This window comes from Empidonax traillii, unplaced genomic scaffold (genome assembly GCF_003031625.1).
Source record: "Empidonax traillii isolate 1590-97213 ecotype Southwest subspecies unplaced genomic scaffold, ASM303162v1 scaffold537:size946161, whole genome shotgun sequence".
Lineage (NCBI taxonomy): Eukaryota > Metazoa > Chordata > Aves > Passeriformes > Tyrannidae > Empidonax > Empidonax traillii.
Window position 1 is genome coordinate 238111 of NW_020955730.1, and position 18828 is coordinate 256938.

Sequence of the window (18828 nt, forward strand, 5' to 3'; positions counted from 1 at the left end):
ATCACTTCTTTTTGTTTCAATATACCCCTCTATAAACTATAAATAAAAATACTTCCCATCTCTTGGCAAATGTCTTTCAGCTTAATGTCTGTTAGTGAAGTGCCTTGAAATATTTAGCTGGGAGAAGCATACCTTAGAATTGGGATGTAGGTAAGGTTTCCTTGGGGCAAACTGGCCTCTTAATGGGCTCTGACCTGTTAAAGCAATTTCCAGAGAAATCTGGGGATTCTCTTTGCTGGCACTAGTGATGTGCTCTGGAAACTGTCACCTTCTCCAATGCAGTTGTTGAAATGGAAGGAAAACCAAAGGAAAATAGTTAAACTGAGCCTGTAATTTATTTTTTTTTTCATTTAAGTAAATACAGGTTTTTCTTATTAGCAGCAAAAAAGGCATTTTATTAGCATGGTTTAGAAGTGAATTTTCTAACTTTTACAATTAAAATGCAGCAGCTGGTGTCTATAGTGTTACTAGGTAGAAGAAGTATTTTATCAAAATACAGAACAAAAGACACAAGTGCAATCAGACACACTTTATTTTAAATTCTTATTACACTGTATTTATAAAATGTCTGGAATGGAAAGCAGGTTTATATGCAAGAGCAAATGGATAATTTTATTAGATGATGTAGACCCTGGTAAAACTGCTTAATTACTTAATATAGATTGTCACCTTGAACTTCCAACAGTCCCTTCTATCCCAGATGACTTATATGGGAAGCTTTGACATTGCAAAGTTTCTGATGTGGTTACAGGACTTCACTCTGAAGCAGCTATGATTCCTGGGAACTTTCAGGCACTTTTTTGTCTAAACTCATCTCCAGATTTTTAGTCTAAACTCGCCCCCAGCTCCAGTGCAAGATATTTGTCAGGACTGTGGGACTAGCAGGAAAAGACTCTCAGGCTTCCCCCTCCACCCCTTTCATCTTCACCCCATTTACCAGCCTGAATTCCTCTGGGGTGATGAACACTCCCAATACACACACATGTGGAAAATGGGTTTAAAGGGTGGTTTCAGGAGAGGGAAAAAGACAGAAAAAGGTGAAGAAGGGAGAACACATCATACACAAGAGATGTGATACACCAGGAAATGCAAGTTTGGTGTGATGAATTCTAAACAGGGATTTTCACCAAGCAAAGAAGAGAAACAGCATATCAACAGCACACAGGGTGGGATGAGGGTATGGAATACAGAAGTGAGTATGTGTGGGTGCCTGTACACATGAAAGAGTAGGAGAAAAAGCAGAGGGAAGCTGCAAGAGGAAACAAGAGGCTGAGAATATTCTGGAGATAACACATCCTGAGATGCTTCCAATAAAGTCAGCTCTCCATGAACCAGAACATTATTACACTGTAAGATAAAGCAGACCCTTTAGCTAGAAATACCTGTTTCTATTGCAGCCTGAATGATCTACCATAATGTTGTGTAATTCAGTCTAAGAATTTATAATACTGGGTTCTTTTTTTTTCCTTTTATTCCCTTTTCAGTGAAATATCAGGCCTTAATTAAAACCTGAATGGAGTTGAACGGAGCTTTTCAAATTTCCTTGAAGCATTAATGCAAAAGACCATAAATACAAGTGAACTATAGGGATAACGTGGCCTAGAATTGCCTTAATTACATGTATCTGATTTTAAATCCTTCATTATCCAGGTGCTTTTTTCATGTTCTCCCCAGTCTTGCCAATTAGTTTTCCAAATCAATTTTTTTTCAGCGCAAGGATGACCAAAATAACACTAATCGAATCTACACCTCTTCCTCTGCCACGCCCCTACCATAATATTTTTGAGATACAGCTAAATGGGAGAAGAAGGCAGCACCTTGGTTCATGGTTTCTGAATCTGGACATTCAGCTCACCATACACATGCCTCAAAGCATCACAATTCAGGCTTGCAATCAGCTTTCGTAACCCTGGTCGCATTGGGATGCATTTTACTTCCCAGGTCAATGTAGAATTCATTGGGATACTCCTGTAGAAAAAAAGTCATAATATTGTGATCAGTCGGCCAATGTTCTCAAAAGACTATACAACAGAGAAGCTGAAGGTGGATAGTATAACATGTCCCAAATTTTTTATGTTTCACTCAGTCTCATAAATGTTCTATAAATTACTCCCTCTATATTCCATTCCTCTAATAACTGACTCTGTCAAAGCCTTTTCTGGCCTTTCCTCCAGGCTAATTTTAAATTTCCAAAATTAATCCATTTTCTTCTGCCTCCTGTCACTTCCTGTCTCTCCACCTTCAGAATGACCTTCTTTATATCTAGCATATATTTTTTCTACTTTATAATTCCATTTGTCCTGTCTATTATAGCCTATAACCTGTTGCTGATTCCTTACATGGTTAAACAAGTCCTTTTATGAAGTGTCTAGGGCATTCCCATGCAAGCCTGATGCGGTGCTGATGAGATGCTGAACCCCTCTGCCAGCTTCTACTCTGAACCCCCCTGCCCCACTTGTAACATCAGCAGATCTCCTTACTGGCCACTTCAGATGACTCCTTCATGTCCATACAAGTAAGTAAAAGTGTTCTTGGGAGTCCTGCTCTTCACAGTTGCTCTTGCATTTTACATTTTCCGTTATGTATGACTCTTGATAACTCATACTTTAAAGCAACTGTATTCTGCACTGCTCTTGATTTTCAATTTTTTGCTACAATTAAGATGTACGGAGAGCCTCAAGTATTGGGTTTTTGTGTGTTCTCAGTGCCTTCACTACGTTCTGTGTGAGGATTTTGAAGGCTGATATTGATTGATCGATTGTGTTTGGGAGGTGTCAGGATACAACTGCTCCAAAGGAACCAGTGCAGAAGGTAGTGTAGTGGGGAGCTATTTATTAAAATGAATGTTCTTTTCCTCATCATTAAATAAGAGGATTATAAATTTAGGCAGTCTTCTTATCTTATACAGCTATAGTATTCTGCAAACAACAGAACAAAGTGAGAGAAAAGTAAGTGTATACTTCAGTCACTGTTTAAAATTCTCATCTGATAGGATTTGATTCTCAGGTTCCATGTCCTATGCCAGGGTCAGGACAGGAATGTCTTCCCAGTCTTAGCACAAGCTGCCACATGACAAGAAACCTTAATTAGCTCTAAATGAGCTAGCCTGGAATCCTCTCACCTGAATATTTGTCTCAGTGCAAGTCTACCCCTGGTGAAACGAGGCATTCTAGCTCTTTGGAGGTTAGCTTAGGTATCTCTGCATGGCAGTGCACTGCATTTCACATATATGCCCATAGGTACCTTAGGGTATGTACCCAGTTTTAGGAAAAAAAGCAGAGGAAGATCATATTTTTGGTAAGAGCATGTGCAGATTGCTTCCAGAAGGTATCTTTCTATCTTTGTTATTAATGAGAGAGATTGTGTTTGCCTTGGCTGGCCTGCCTGCATCCACCAGATGCTGAGTAAAATGGTAGCATGATAATGCAATGACTTCAATTGCTGCAGAAGGTTAAATACCTTTTAAAGTGTAGAGTTTATGGGAAGTATCTGCAAGGGATTATCTGTATGGGAAGTATCTGCAAGGGATTATCTGTATGGAAAGTGAAGATGATATTACACAGATCTACTGTGCTGACTGCACTTCTCAAGAAGTTGTGGGGGGCCAGATTTTCTGTGGATGACGGTTTTTGGGCTGCATCTTTACAGTGCTTCAGTGAGAGAGGTAGTATTTCCATCCTTGTTTTATGGTGCTATCATCTGTGTGTATATATATATATATATATATATATATATATATGAGTGTGTGTGTGTATGTGTGCAGGAAGACAACAGCTGTGCTGGGAAACCAAACCCACCTTTTCCTGTCTCTCTGCTGTCCTATTTCTAAAAAAACTTGCTTCTCTCTACAAATGTTAATACTAGCTGGGCTTTGGTATGTAGAAACACCCAAATTGACTTACCTGCTTGTGTGAAAGCATGCTTGGCTATAATCCTTTTAACACTATCTATCACAGCCTGGTTAGTTCTCATTTGTCATGCGAAGACTATGCCCCGTGTAGGAATTGCTGCTGCCAAAGGCTTTTTCATAAGTCATGCTCCTCATCCGTCTGAGGCTAATAGCTAAATATTAATATCTGTGTCTACATATAGATTTTATGAATGGCCAAAACTGAAGTCCCCAGGCCACTACATTCCCAGAATAATGTTGTATCTGCTGGATCACACGAAACATGTTTTGTGGAGTCACACAGGTGATACAGAAAAGCTACCTTAAAAATACAGAGAGGTCAAAATCTTATCCCTTCAAAGAACTAGAATAAGCCATATCCCATATGTGACAGTCCCTGATAAACAGGGAAGTGGAGGAAACGTGGGGAAAGCCTAGAATGTGTTTAGTTCTCCTTGCAAATGGAGTAAAGCCACCCTGATCTGATTCTTCCTGGGAGAGAACTCAGTGATGAATGGTTCTGCATAATATGCTGAGCCATCACCACACCAGAGCCATTTATCACTTTGAACGCATGGAGACAAATGTGATTATTATTTAAATAAACTACAACTGCCCCCTTCTCTGTCCTCTGTGTGTATCACCTGCATCCTACATTCATCTGAGAACCTTAAAATGACTAAGCTGATCCATTTCCATTTTAAATGATGCCAAGGGCATTACTGAAAAGAGGAAAATATGGTGACTTAAAGGAAAATGACGTCTGTTCCATGAGTCATTTTTCTTCCTAACTCCTGTGCCTTTGATGCACCTGACAATTTTTGCATCCTTGAAGATGAGAACAGCCCACATCAGGTGTTGGATTGTGAAGGATGCTGAACAATAGGGGAGGCTGGCACAGCTGGGCAGCAGTGAAGGCTACTGCTGCAACCTGTGTAACTCCTGTGGACCATGCTGAGTCATGTTCAGCAGTGCCTGTGACATACCACGTGCACAAAGCCAGCACAGTACGATGCCCTTTCACAGTAATTTTTCTATCAGCTACACTCTGGAGACTGGTTTTGATCTTTTTATCCCTGTCCCAGATGCAGTCAGGCCCAAACCTCCCCTACCAGCTGCAGAGGATGCTGACAATTTATGCAGCTGCTGAACACAGGCAATTTTTCAAAATCATTTTGCACATACCTGGGGACCATCAGCTCAGGTAATGATAGATAACACTGCTTTGGCTGCCCAAGACTAAGCAATGGCTGCAAAATTTTCCGAGGATCCCCATTATATACCCTGGAACTGGCTAATGCTAAGCTTATAACACTCAACTCAAATGGAGAGAGGATTTAGGAAACAACTTGCTTAGTATACATGTACCATGGTGTCAGCATGAGGTGTGACTGAGAAAAATGGAGGTGGTTTTCCTTTTCCTCAGGCCTGGGAGCACCCTATGCTGGGAATGCTCCTCTGTGCCAGGGTAGCCCTGTGCAGTGGTGCTATTGGGGGGAGCTGTGTGCTCACATACATGCCACAGCTATTCCCGCAGACTTTGCATCCGGTGCACATTTTGTGTCTTGACATAAGCTTGAAAAGATCATCTGAGGTACCTGAACATCTTGTATAATCATGATTAACATGAGCAGAGAAAAGTCCTTTTTGAAAAACAGCACAGGACTCGATTTGCACATACTGAGTGAGTGGCAGTAAACACTTCATGTGTAGGATAAATCTTTCTTGCTGTGATAGCGGCTTGTAGGTGCTATTGTCAAGTGCTAAAAATAGTGTAATACAGTGAAAAAGTAAACTTCAGCTGCACTAGCAACTACCAACAATCACTACCTTTCCTCCAACCCTGGTACTGAACAGAAGAAATGCTGTTTCTCTGGACAACCTGACTTCTTTTGACTGTTGAGACCTATAGCTCCCCTGTGCATTGAATTTTAAAGTACAGAGAGTGTGTCTGAATTAAATTACTCAGCACAGCATTAGTTAGATGTCTCGTGAACTTCCTCTGGTGAGTAAGCAGGGGATGAATTCCCAGCTAGTTGCGCTTTCTTCCCTACCTGAACTCCTTTTTTATTGTTCTCAGAACACCAGGTCCCTCGAGGCGGAGCGTGACGTTCTCCAAGGTTTGTTTCAGAGGATTGGTGAATTCCACAATCACGGACATTTCTTTACCAGCTACCAGCTCACCTTTGGTCTGCAAGACAAGGAAAGCACAATTCTCCAGAAACTAATAGTAATAAAATGTCCCATAGTGAAATCAGTAGGGTTATATACGCAGTACTTGCAAGGCAGCAGACGAAGCGCAGTGGAGCACCCAATAAAACAGCACGAGGCAAAAAAGACTAGTCAGAAGAAAATTGTTGCATGGGCTCACAGGTACCATTGAACATTTCTCCACCCACTGCAATTTTCCCTAAAGCTACATGTCAGGTTGGGAGGCAGGCCCTCATTTCCATAGAAAACCAGAAGTCTGCGTGTTGACAGTTCTGGAGCTGAGGTCCAACAGAGGGTGAGTCCAGCTGAGGGGGCCTCTTCCCCAAACGCTGCCCCACTCCTCAAGCTCCTCACTGAAGTGGAGAGACCTGAAGCACTGAAGTTCATGGTCTGCTCAGACTCTCCACCAGCACTGAAGAGTATGATCTGCTCAGGACATAAGCTCCAGAAGAGAAGGGCAGGTCTTACTATCCTAAATTAGAAACACCAGGCTACATTGCCTGCACCTCTCAAAAGTGTTGTGCCCATCTTCCCCTTGCTTTGCAACCTCTTCTCATGCTCTGAAGGGTTTCTAACCCTGCACATGTTCTCTACAGAGACATGAGGGCCAGTTTTCCTCCAAACGCCTATGGAAGCAAAAAAGCAACATATTTTGCACTGGAAAACATTAAACTATGAGACTAATGAACAGTGATCACATTGAGTTCCTTGTGTATTACAGTACATAGCTGAAGGGATCTGTCTGTCCCTTTGGATCAGTGCCAGTAGTACAGCTGCCTGGAAAACATCTCCAAATGAATGTGGTTTTAAACAAAGGCTACATGCATAGGGATTTGGGTTTTCTTCCTATGGAAATACAGCATTTCTCACAGAATATGTATGCTTGTTTTGCTCAGGCATGAGTTTTCAACTTGTGGCCGGCAGGTCTGCCAGCCCAGTTCATGGTCCATGAGCTGATTTGAAGGGTCTTGAGAAAGGTAACTAAGAAGAACAAATATCTTGTCAATAAATTTAAAGTGCTCTTTTATAGGAGTATGACAGTTGCAAAAAACTGCAAAGACTCTAGTCTAAGGGATTGCTGTGCACCTAATACCAATACATTGACTGGAGTAAAGGAAAGGATACAGCTAAACTCTCAACAGGATTTGGGCACCTGAATTTGCAAGTGACATCAGTGGCATCAGTCCTAGTCCTATTAGAGATCTTACATCCTCCTTGTTTCAACTGACCATTTAAGAGCACTGGTACTTGGAGGGTATTCAAAATCATCTTGAAGTCCCACACATACAACTGGAACTATAGTATGTATTTGAAGAGCTTATTTTGTAATCTGATCTCAAGCTATATTAGAATGTGGTGTAATTTCCTCAGCTGTTAACTCTGACAGTCTCCTTAGACCAACAAAGAAAGATCAAAGGTGTCAAAGATGTGAGGGGAAAGGTGTTTTTTCATTCTGCTCTCTCACTCTCACATTAAGAAATCTGGTCTGTCAGTCACGTTCAATGAAGAAATCTGACAAGAAAACTTGGGAGATAAACTTTCTCAGATTTCTTTAGAAAACAATAAAGTTCAGCTTCCTCTATAGGTATATACATACGCACACACACAATTAAAAATGTCCAGCTATTAAAATTTCAGCATATCTTCACACATCACAAAAAAACAGTGAAGAGACAAACTGACTTTTACTAGAAAACAGGGTTATTGGACAACAGCCTAGCTTATGTACTAAATATCCTTCCTTCATATCATCAGGGAAGATAAACTATTTGGAAGCTGAAATTTGAAATGCTGTATAAGATGTTCTGTTTAAATATTGAGTTTAAAAGACTCTCTACTTTTAAAATTTGGCTATTGAAGACAGTTATTTGAAGTATCATTTATCTGTCTTGTTTACCTCCTCTCTAGAATGTTCAGTAGACCAAAAATATTTTGTTTGAAAATATCTGATCAGAACATTGTGACATTTCTGAAGACCATGAAATGGAATGGATTTTTTTGCAAACTTAACTGTAATTTTGATCTATGTTTTTAAAAACCTTTTTCTGCAGGAGGCTGCCATTGCTACATACATTATTACATGGAAACCTGAACATTGGTTCAAATAAATATGTAAAGGGGAAAAGGTAAGTAAACTTAGATTTCTTTCAAGATCACTCTTCATGCTTCCTGAACAGGTGTTTTGATTTTTTGTTTTAGTATTTGAAAAAAGCAGATAGAGTTTCCAACATTCAAAGCAGAAGAATGCTTGGTGCTTTTGAAAATAAGGTGATTTGTTTTGATGCTCGGTTATACACTGAGAAGTCTAAGCCTCAGCCCTGTCTTTGCTGTACAATATAGGCTCCTTGTCCTATCACAATCATTACACTTCTATATTTTCATAGGTACCATGCAGAAATCCTTCAGCTTTCAGGGAACACCACTGACAGTACATTCACAGAGCAGCAGCAAAGCATGGAAATCCTAAAAGCATTGTCCCAAATCAACGCTGCCCATCCAAGTTTGGAGAAACTTTCTACAATACCTGCAGAAGCTCTCCAAGCAAAATAACCTCGACTGCAGTGTTCTTCATCCTTCAGCAAGAGGCCTCTGTTCTATGTTGCTTTAAATATAATAGACTTTTGAAGTAGTTAAAGATTTGAGTGACTTCAGTGAGTTATCTCTCTTAGTCTTCGAGTTTCTCCAGCTTTTTCAGATCTTTTCCCCTCCTTCCTCCACTGAGATCATTTCAGCTCTTTACTACCAGTGCTGCTGTCAGCCTCTGCCTTCAATGTAGGGATACTCAGTACAGTATACAGCATACCTATAAACCCTCATATACTGCAGGCAGACACTGTTTTGTAAGGTTCACGTTAGACTGACAGTCTAACATGATGTGTACACACACACATCCACTACCCCATCCCAGAAGTCAATGTGACAGCCTTGTAGAGAATAGCCTGTGTGCAGCATGGTGGTCACTCACTTCCACCACAACCTTGAGCTACCTTGATCCGCAGGGTGGGAATTTCCAGGATAGTTGCCTTCTGCATGGCCAGAATCTTCCCCGTTTCATTGATCCGTGCAGTCACAAAGAAATGAAAGGAGGCTTGCTCCAGCAGATCACTCATGTACTCACTGGATTTGATCACAACATCGAAAGAGCTAGCTGAGGGGAGAAACAGGAAAGAAAAAAGGCATCTGAAGCAGTGTAATCACTGATTGCTTCTCCCATCATGGCCAGTGCTGGTTATGTAAATTCTTTGGAAGAGAGGTGGTTTATGACCCAAAGAATGGCTTTGATTTTTTTCCCCCAAACTAATTTCATTTCTTTACTTCACCATTTCCCCTCTAATTTTTAACTCTTTCCATTTAGGTTGTGAGCTCCTAGGGGCAAGGGCAGAGTTTATACACAGCCTCTGCCCGGTACCCTCAGCATGGTCTCAGGTCCCTGTTGAAAGTTTCTAGGCACTACTGCAAAATAAGTGAGGAAGAAGATTGGTAATACATATCTACTGGGCATAACGGTCTAAAAGAGCTTTCAACTGTCATTCCTGTAAATGTTTGCTTTTTCACTTTATTCCTGTGCTTCTTTTGCCTCTCTTCCTGGAACAGGCATGCCACCAGAACAGCAACTGGGGGGTGTGAGCCCATGCAGGCTAGATGAGAGACTCTCTTGCTCTCCAGGGCATGTCTGGATATCTGCCTTTGTTCTACACCGGACTTGCCTGCAAAATTTAGCAAGATGATCTTCCTGTCACCAGCATGCCCTCCAGAGAGCTTTCACGTGCTGCCTGACAATAATTATTGGAAGATACAAGTCCCTGTAGGCTAGACAGTTGATATGCAGGGAATCATTAATTTTAACTATATTGAACTGCAATTCCCAGGCCAACAATGGTGTGAGAATGTGATGCAGAGAAGCAAACCTGCTAACGAAGTGACCAGGCAGAATATATAGACCCGGAGCTCTTGTCTCTGTAAACATTCATTATAACCCTAGTAAACACATCAAGATCTTCCATCTGTTACCTGTGATGATTACTGTTGCCTGTTATTTGTATTGTAGTTGTGGCATACACTGTAAACACTGAGATAATTGAACTCAGTTGGGTAAATGGCATTCACCCATTTTCACTCTTCTGATCTGCTCACATCAAAACCACTTCCTTGATTTGGTTTCAAAGCTATTCCCTTGGTGACCACCTGACCTGGATTTACTAGGCCAGCCTTAAATTTACTTGATGTGCTCCTGCTCCCTCCCTCTCACTCTGTATCTTGTGTAAAAGAATTTTCCATAATGCCCTTAACTGTAAATTATAAATCAGGCAAGGTATTTCTCATCTGAGAAATAAATAAGTAAACAAATTAGTTACAGTCTCAGAGAGGTTTACTTTATAGTGGAAGAAAAGACAAACTTTTCTGTTTAAATTTAATCATCACAGGAAAAAAAAAAGAATAGACATTCATTTCCTCAGCACTGGTTGTGCTGGTAAGTTGCCAGTACCACTTACTGCACCTGGGAAAGCCAAGGGAAACACAACACTGAGCCTTACTGCCTTTCAAAAAAAACAGAGACAACTAAATATAACCGAGTAGACGCAAGAGCACCTTTGAAGGCACTGGAAGGTTTAAGCTATTCAAATCCTCAAAGAGATTTTCAACCCACACTATTCCTTTAATCATTATTCTGAAAATAATTTATTCATTTCCTGTTTGAAAACTTAGTTTGCTTCATTCTTTCAGCAGCATGTGCTGGAGGAATGCCTTTGACACATCTTTATTGTATTGTAATGTTTTTGTTATATATATATATGTATAAAGCATATATATATATACACACACTCACGCTTCTTGCTGTGAACAAAGCCTACAAATCCTGATTGAGTGCCTCAGAAGGTATTCTCCCATTACACCCCTGACAGAATGTTCTCATGCACTTGGAAACAATCATGCTGCCTCCCTTCATACTGCCCATCTGATCAGACACTATTCCTGACTGAACGTGTAAACTCCTTTCTGAGGCAAAGGTGAAAGAATTCATGCTTGAGTTTCATGTATCACCTTCAGAGATGGTGTAATTTGTGAGGGGTTTTTGTCCCGTTGCAGGACAAAGTGCCCCACAAGTCAATGGCTGTAGCTCACGTATAAGCTAATTTCCATCTTGAAAGGTGGGAATACCTTAAAAAGTGCCTCATTGGCCATAAGCAGTGATGGGGACATACTTTTGGTACATATGCATAAAAATCCATGTTCCATTTTCTCAGGTGCCTCTCCCCAGGCTGGGTTCACTTACCATCATTCAATTCAGAGTTTACGGTATAATTTCAAGAAGCTTTTTACAAACCATTTGCTTAACTTAGAAAAAATGAATTATGGGGCTCAGTGATGCTTAAACATCTATTCACTTAATTTCTTGCAAAGAGGAGATAGGTGAACCTCAAAGCACTGCAGAAGCTGTATTTTAGATAATAATACCTTACACAGACCTTTGACGCAAGAACAGACATAAATAAGTTCTGGAACTAAGCACAAATCACAGCCAGAAAGTGTAGTTTGCACCTCTCCTACAAGATGACTGAATTTTTCCTCATCAAAGAAGTGGCATAGAATTCAGACCAGGACCATTGAAAATTATTTTCTTAGTGTACCTGGTCAAGTCTCCCAAAGTTTTGAAGTATTTTAGATCAAATATTTAGTAACTGATGTAAGCCACTATAAACCTTCACACTGTGTTTTGATAGGCTATGTTGGAACAACCCAATGACCATTTCCAGAGCCCCTTCAAATGATCCAGGGAGTTAGAAAGAACCAATGAGCAGCTGTCAGGGCTTTGTTACAGACTGGAGGTAGATGTTTTAATAAGCTTCACCTGTAGATCCCTATAAAGTGGACTTTTGCTTCCAAATAATATGTTCCTCAAAGTGAGTAAGAAAGAGAATATTTTTTTCATGGCATGACAGGAACTGTGGTCCCATGGAGGCTTCTAACTGAGACAAAACTCTGAGGAAAACTGAGGAAAGAGTGCTCACAGTGTCTTTTGAGCTGGGATGAGGTCAATAAGACAGACGAGAAAGGTCAGAGTTCACCTAGGGTTGCTGTGATCCAGCAGCAGACCCAGATGAGGAGGCCCATCCTTCGGGCTCCCAAAGTCCCACCAACTCCTGCTGTGCTCAGAAAGATTGCTTTTGCCCAGTAGCAGTGTCAAGAGGGAAGAATCATTGCTCCCAACTGTCTCAGCAGCAAACTCAAGTGGAGGATCCTCTGACTTAGCCCCATAAGAGGACGTTTTAATCACTTCTGCTGATCTGGAGGTACTGACCAAGGACACAGGCCTGTCAGGAGAACAAGTGATTGGCAGTCACTTGTCGCTAGAGAAGCCAAGGATCTACAACCAACCTGCTTGGTAGCACTTCGGAGTACAGCATGTCCCTCAATCCCTGCTGTTTTCTGACTGGAGCTCTGATAGCTGACAGGAAATAGATTGGTTACGTCCAAATTAAAAAAGGAGAATATCCCTCTTCCCTACTTTGAGGAGTGCAAAATACTGCCTTCAGCCTCCTGAGCTAGTCTGCCAGGAACCGCTTTTCTGATGAGAAGTGGGAGGCAGGATCTCCCTACTGCAGTCTAGAGGGCACTAAGAAAAGTAAATGCTGTCTCTGTACAGATAACTCACCTTTGAGGTTCTTCCTGCCCAGATATCCCTCCTCTATAATGACACATTCTAGTTATATATAAACTTTATAGATCTCTTGAAATACAAAATCTTGAACCACCCAGTCCTCCAAAGCCAGATATCCACTTGAATCTACTCAGAGCTTGTCGGCTTCTACCAGGTAGGATGAAACATCCAACTCTTTGCCTCTGTATATGAAACCCTGTGGAACCAGACCTTCTCCTTCACCTGCTAAGATGCTGCTAGGGGAATAAAGGTACGAAAAACATCACCTTGCAGCTTAAAATCTGTACTCCTTTGCTTTCTTTTGTACTAAATAAGAAAAATAAAGAATTCCCAGACAAGAGGCTTGGTTTAAAAGAGCATTATGCAGGGAGCAACAGCCTGAAGAAAACAGCCTCAGCCCTGAATGACCATGATATATGGGCCAGAGCAGGGAGTGGGACCTTCTGATACCAAATAGAATATCCTACCCCTAGCCACTAGAGTTACCCTTACCCACAGGTAAAAACATTGGTGACAGTTAACAAGACAGAAAAAAAGCTAACAGTTTTGAAAACAAATAACGCAAGCCTTACATGAAGAGGGTTCCAGTTTTGCACTGAAAGAGTGTTTCTTGAATTCACTTTTTGGGACTCCTGTATAAAACACTATGTTGCCCGAAAGGTAGGTAGTAGCAGTGTAGGAGTTGCGACTTCTGTTCCTGAAAGTTATAGTCACTTTAAAGTCATTGCCAAGGACTGCCTTTTGCACTTGGAAGTCCATGTCAATATCTGTTTGTGGCTGATAGGTGGTGTCTCGGGTAGTTTGCTTTTTAACGCCATACATCACAGCAGTCTCAAGAGCCAGTCTCTCCTCATCTGAGCCTAGAAATAAATGAAAATCAGATTTAGAAAAGGAAGAGGAATATTTCATTAGCCCACCTACTGATCACAAGGTTGCCTCTTCCATAGTTTGTAGTAGCTGAAATGACTGGGTAAGGAGAGGGAACCTTCCTGGGGTAATGTTATTATTAGGAGAACTTCACAGCTTCCAAGTGAGTTGGTATTTAAGCCATATGGGACAAATTGATGTAGCTGAATTCCTATCAATATGGCTACATTGATTTACTTTTTGCAAACATCTGGCCTGAGTAAGAAGTCTCTAAACAGTGTACAGAAAAGAAAATCTTGAATTGTTTTGAATGCTTTGAGTTGCTCCATGACTACATCTTACTCAGTCCAAAGCATTTCTGAGTGGCAAAGTTTGTGCTCTCTTTGTGCTTTGTGATCAAGGCATCTACAGTGTTTCTGGGATGGACTTACAAATAAACAGTTGCAGAGGGCACTCTGGCACCTTCTCATGAAGAACTCTCAGTGCCAGAGGTTTGCAAATCCATCGTGCAAGGCCTGACAGTGGTACATGTACATTGGTATGATCCCACGCCATTTCAGGTTACCTTCTCGGAACTTGTACTCCTCAGTAATATCCACCATTCCATCACCTCCAACTTCCTTGGTCACAATCAACTGCCCAATATGGGTTGTGTCAATTTTTTCTATCACTTGGGTTCCATTTTTCTCCATTCTTGAGAAAATGATGTCACTATTCACCTAAGAAATTAAATGAAAAAGATCCAGATACATGGAAGTAGAGAAGTCAGCCCATCTCACCTCAAAACAATGACACGTTGACTTGATGTTGGTTACACACGTTGGTCCATTGGTTACCCACACTGAAGTTTCATGTTTAAAACAGTCCTATGCTAAGACACATTTTACTGTCCACAGCAAAGAGTGTAAACTTGAGTGGGCTAGAGAGATATAAGTCAATTTTGGGGAGCATGATTACACATTTCTTGCATGAAAAAGCTTTAGAAATAAAGAGGGGAGTGCTTAATAGGTAAAATAACTTTATTCTGTCCTAACCTATATACAATTCAATTAGAGAGAAGCTTGTCCTGAAGCTACTACAATTCTGGGCACACCACTTCTGGTGAGGCAAGAGGTTAAAACTCCAGACTAGGCCCTCTAGCTCCTTACTGAGATATTTCTCTCTCAGATCTGTGAGTCAAACTACCCATGTGAGCTCTCCGTTACCCACAGCAGCCAAAAGGAATGTGGTGAACAAAGCTAAGCAGCTAGAGCTAGTAACCCATTTGCCAGCATAGCTGAATCTCAGAAGCAAAAATGACCATAGTCTGCAGTTCCAATTGTGTCAGAGTAGCTTTTTCTGCTTATTACATTGGTGAGCAGAGATCAGAGAAATTTCTGTCATTCACTAGAGCCATATCATACCTACTGGTCTGCACGTCAAAATATAATGATGAGATTGTTCTGTGACATGAAGGATATGTGAAGTAACTTTTCAATCCATAAATGGTGGTGAAGCCCTATCTTCTATCTCACTTTGGTCTCACTGATATCACTCATTACAATAAAAATTTTCATGTATATACCTCAGCATAGACAAAAGGAGCATCAAATTGGAAGCAAACATGACCGTGTTTAATGGCTTGAACTGAGGCTGGACCACACCTGTACATACCTATGGGGAGAAAAGAGATAATATCAGATACTAAATTAGTTAAAACATGTCAAAATGCTATATTTTCTGAAAGAAAAGGAATTCTTGGGGTTTGGCTTACTCTTTTAATGGTTTACAGGAACTCTGACCAAGAAACAAGAAGCTTTATTTCTGTTACCAGCCCTCTAGACAGCACAGACTCAAGTCTGGAACAATCTGAGGGTTCAGTATGTTTAATGGCACCATAAAATCCACTGTAAGTCTCAAGTGCTTGAAACAAACTTATATCTGATTTTGGTTAAAGCAGATAATTTTGGGAGGACTCAGTTACACCACAGGCTGAGAAAGATCTCACTGCAAATTTGCGAAGCGTGTATTTTAAGGTCTGGAAAATTAAGGACTGGGAAGAAATTGCAGTGACTTTTCACTTTTTTTTCCCTGCCTACTGTCTGCTCAGGAAGTTTAGCTAGGGTTGCATAAAATGAAGGAGAACTTATTTGATCAGGATCTTGTATAGATGCTCTAAAATTTTAGAAGCCATCTTTGGCAACAGGATTACATCTCTTCTGTAGCAAACAGGGCCTTTCTCATGCATGATTTTGTGCCCATGCATCATGACCAGTGTTAGAATAAGGACAGATTTATTTTAGAAGTCAAAACAAATCAGTAGAAGGCTCTGAGCACAGGTGACTGTGGTTAATCTGGTTCAAGATGTTGTCACTGGCCATATAGGCCACTGGCTCAGCTATCATCAGCTCATTGTTTGCCACAAAGAACCCAAACATAAGAAAGTAAGCTATAAGGAGGACTTCAAGCAATATTACCATCACTGGTTTCTTGAGGTGTCCCATCAACAACCTGCCATCCTCCAAAACCAACTGGAAGATCAGGTCTGGTCATCCAAGCTTCATTCCAGCAATGATAATTCCTTAGTAAGAGATGGGACCAAAATATTAAATTCTTGGACAGAAGCATACAGACCAAAACAAACCTGTGTATTTATGCCCTGCCATTTCTTCAGTAACAAAGTTTGCCAATTCAAGTATAAAACAGTTGACTCTTGTAAGAGAACAGGTTTTCAGGTCTAAGAGATTGTTACCTATTGGTAAAAATCTGAAATTCACAATCCTTCATTGTAGTTTCTTGACTGCAAATTGAAGAAGCTTTTTTGATTCTTCTAATATGTTCTGAATGTAAACATCTCAGAAAATATGCCAGTGTTTGGAGACTGTTGTGGTAGATGTAGAGCTACACAAACCAGAATCCCTTTCCAGCCAGACACCTCCACTTCAATCTGCCTGCAAACTTTGAATCTTCAAGCCAGTGAAGCATAGTCTGCTTTATAATTATTAAGACAGAAACTTGGGTGGCTCTTCTGAAGAGATTTCAGGTTCAACTCCATGACATGCAGTGAGCAGTTTTCATGGCTCAAAACAAACATGCTTAGCTGTTCCGTGTTGGTTGAGAAAAAGACCCTGCATAGCCTTTCTAAGACTATTCTCACTGTGTATTCCTTACAAAGTTTTCCTGGTGTGTCTTGACAATGAGGGCATTGTCCTAAAACACACAGCTTTTCATAAAACCCACTTAGAACCACTGTGGGCCAAGTCTTGCCTTTAGGGCCCAGAACAGTATGCTGAAAGGTGAAATTCTGAGAGTAGTTCATCTAGGTGCTCAGGCTTGAAATGCAGTCACTGGGCTGGGTGCTCAGGAAAAGAAAAAAAAAAGCACCACAGAACCATCACAGTCTACCCAGGATGCTTCGAAGATGAGCAGAAAAGAAAGGCAGATCTTGTAACTTTCTGCAATGGCACTGGTGCTCAAGGGAGAAAACAAGCAAGAAGAACAGATAATCTAGAAAAAAAGGTCTTGCAGTAAAGCCAGGAAAGGTTTTGAATTTTATTACTGCAAAAAAAATAAAAGAAGGAAGGAATAGAGAAAGGGGCAACTTTGCTTGCAAATTATATATATCCTACAGCAGTTCTGAATAAAATTACATCTGTATAGCTGCTGATATAGCCCCTAGTACACGCAATGATATTAGCAACCAAAATGGGGATTGTTAAACTCTGACCATGTCATTAATAATAGGTGAAAACCAGCCATGGAGCAGAGTGAGAAGGATATGAGACTTGTCTAACAAGACATTTCAAAGTGGAAATGAAAGCTTGGATCAGGGTAAAACTTGTCAGTTAGGAGAGTTAATGAAGCAGCACTACAGAAAAAGGAATTATTCAAGGAAAATGACACACATGCAGAGAATTTTTGATGCTGCTGAGAGTATGCAATGCTGAATCATGCTCACAGAGCTTTGCTGAGGGCTACCAGAGGATGGGATGGCACTTCATGGTAGGTGAGTATTTGAATATTGCTATGCCAACATGTGAGAAAGCCAATCCCCGCCCTGAAGCCTTTACTGGTTTACTTTGAATCAAAGTCAGATGTGTCTTTGGCTTTGTGTTCTCCAAAAGAAGAACCTGAAGAGCAAAAGGGAAGGATGATAAAAGCAAAGGGTTGGGTTTAACAACATGGAAAATGGCAGATCTAATTCAATTCTGTAATTAGGCAATGCAGCTTTTTCTGTATTTTTTTTTTTATATTCATCTTAGGGATAGAACCTTTCTTTCTCGTTTCTGTTGGTATAGTGTTGGACACAACAGGATGGGAATTTCTTTAGGTCTGCTGCCATGCAAATAACAAATAAACTTTAGGATATCGAATGTGAATGGACAGAAAGACATTGTTTGTAAAACAGTGAACATTAAGGAGAGAAGGGGTGAGGGGAACATTTGCCTCTCCAAAATGTAGCACTTCTTTTTTAGAAGGGACCATAGCTGAAGAGGTGGCTCCACAACCATAATTTGTTAAACTGATTCCATAATTCTTGTATTCTACAGCAAGCTTGAGACATTAAGGAAAGCAAGAATGGCAATACAGATCAATGTAGTGACCATTAAATATTTACAGAGATAATTACGAATAGACTAAACAAAGCAATGGGGAAATTAATAAAAGATGACCAGGTGGGTTTTATGCCTGGAAGACAGTTCAAGAAGGGCAGTTTGTACTGTTTATGGGACAGGCACATGCTGGAAACAGCTGCTGTCCTTTTATTAGCTAACAGGTTCAGGCATTAAGGTCAAGAGGGGCACTGATAACATTGTTGGGAAATTAGAGCAAAGGGATCTGGAAGTGAATGGGAAAGCAGAGGTCTCAGAAAGGCTTTCTCCACAGGCTTGGGTATGGGTGAACCCCCATGGTGTGGGATGACATCAGACAGGTTTCTGTTGAGGTACTGATGTCGATCTGCTTGGACCTCAAGGTAGGAGTGAGTCTTGATTCCAATCCAAGAGAAATATTCTATAAGTGTCTTTATATCATCATTAAGAAAGACAAGGAGAACAAAGTAAGGGGACAGAGACAGCACTGATGGGCCCAAATCCGGCCAACTTTATAAAAATAATTTTTGCAAAGTCTGTGTAATTTTGTGTATGTGTTTTGTTGTTGGTGGTGTTGTTTCCTATCCTGAGGGAGAAGATGATCTTTAATAAAAATAAATAAATGTCAA

The 18828-nt window shown here is 40.6% G+C and overlaps 1 protein-coding gene across 2 annotated transcripts in view; it reads right to left on the reverse strand.

Annotated features, from left to right (window-relative positions):
* Positions 1–750: 750 nt before the first annotated feature.
* F13A1 (coagulation factor XIII A chain) overlaps positions 751–18828 on the reverse strand; it is a 60969-nt gene continuing 42891 nt past the window's right edge. For both annotated transcript variants that reach the window (XM_027897373.1, XM_027897372.1), the window contains exons 9-15: positions 16085–16188; positions 15193–15281; positions 14194–14347; positions 13334–13621; positions 9088–9248; positions 5944–6080; positions 751–1968 (exon numbers count right to left, since the gene is read on the reverse strand). In XM_027897373.1, the coding sequence (XP_027753174.1) occupies positions 1824–1968; positions 5944–6080; positions 9088–9248; positions 13334–13621; positions 14194–14347; positions 15193–15281; positions 16085–16188 (1078 nt within the window). In that variant the 3' untranslated portion in view covers positions 751–1823. The remainder of the gene's footprint in view (positions 1969–5943; positions 6081–9087; positions 9249–13333; positions 13622–14193; positions 14348–15192; positions 15282–16084; positions 16189–18828) is intronic.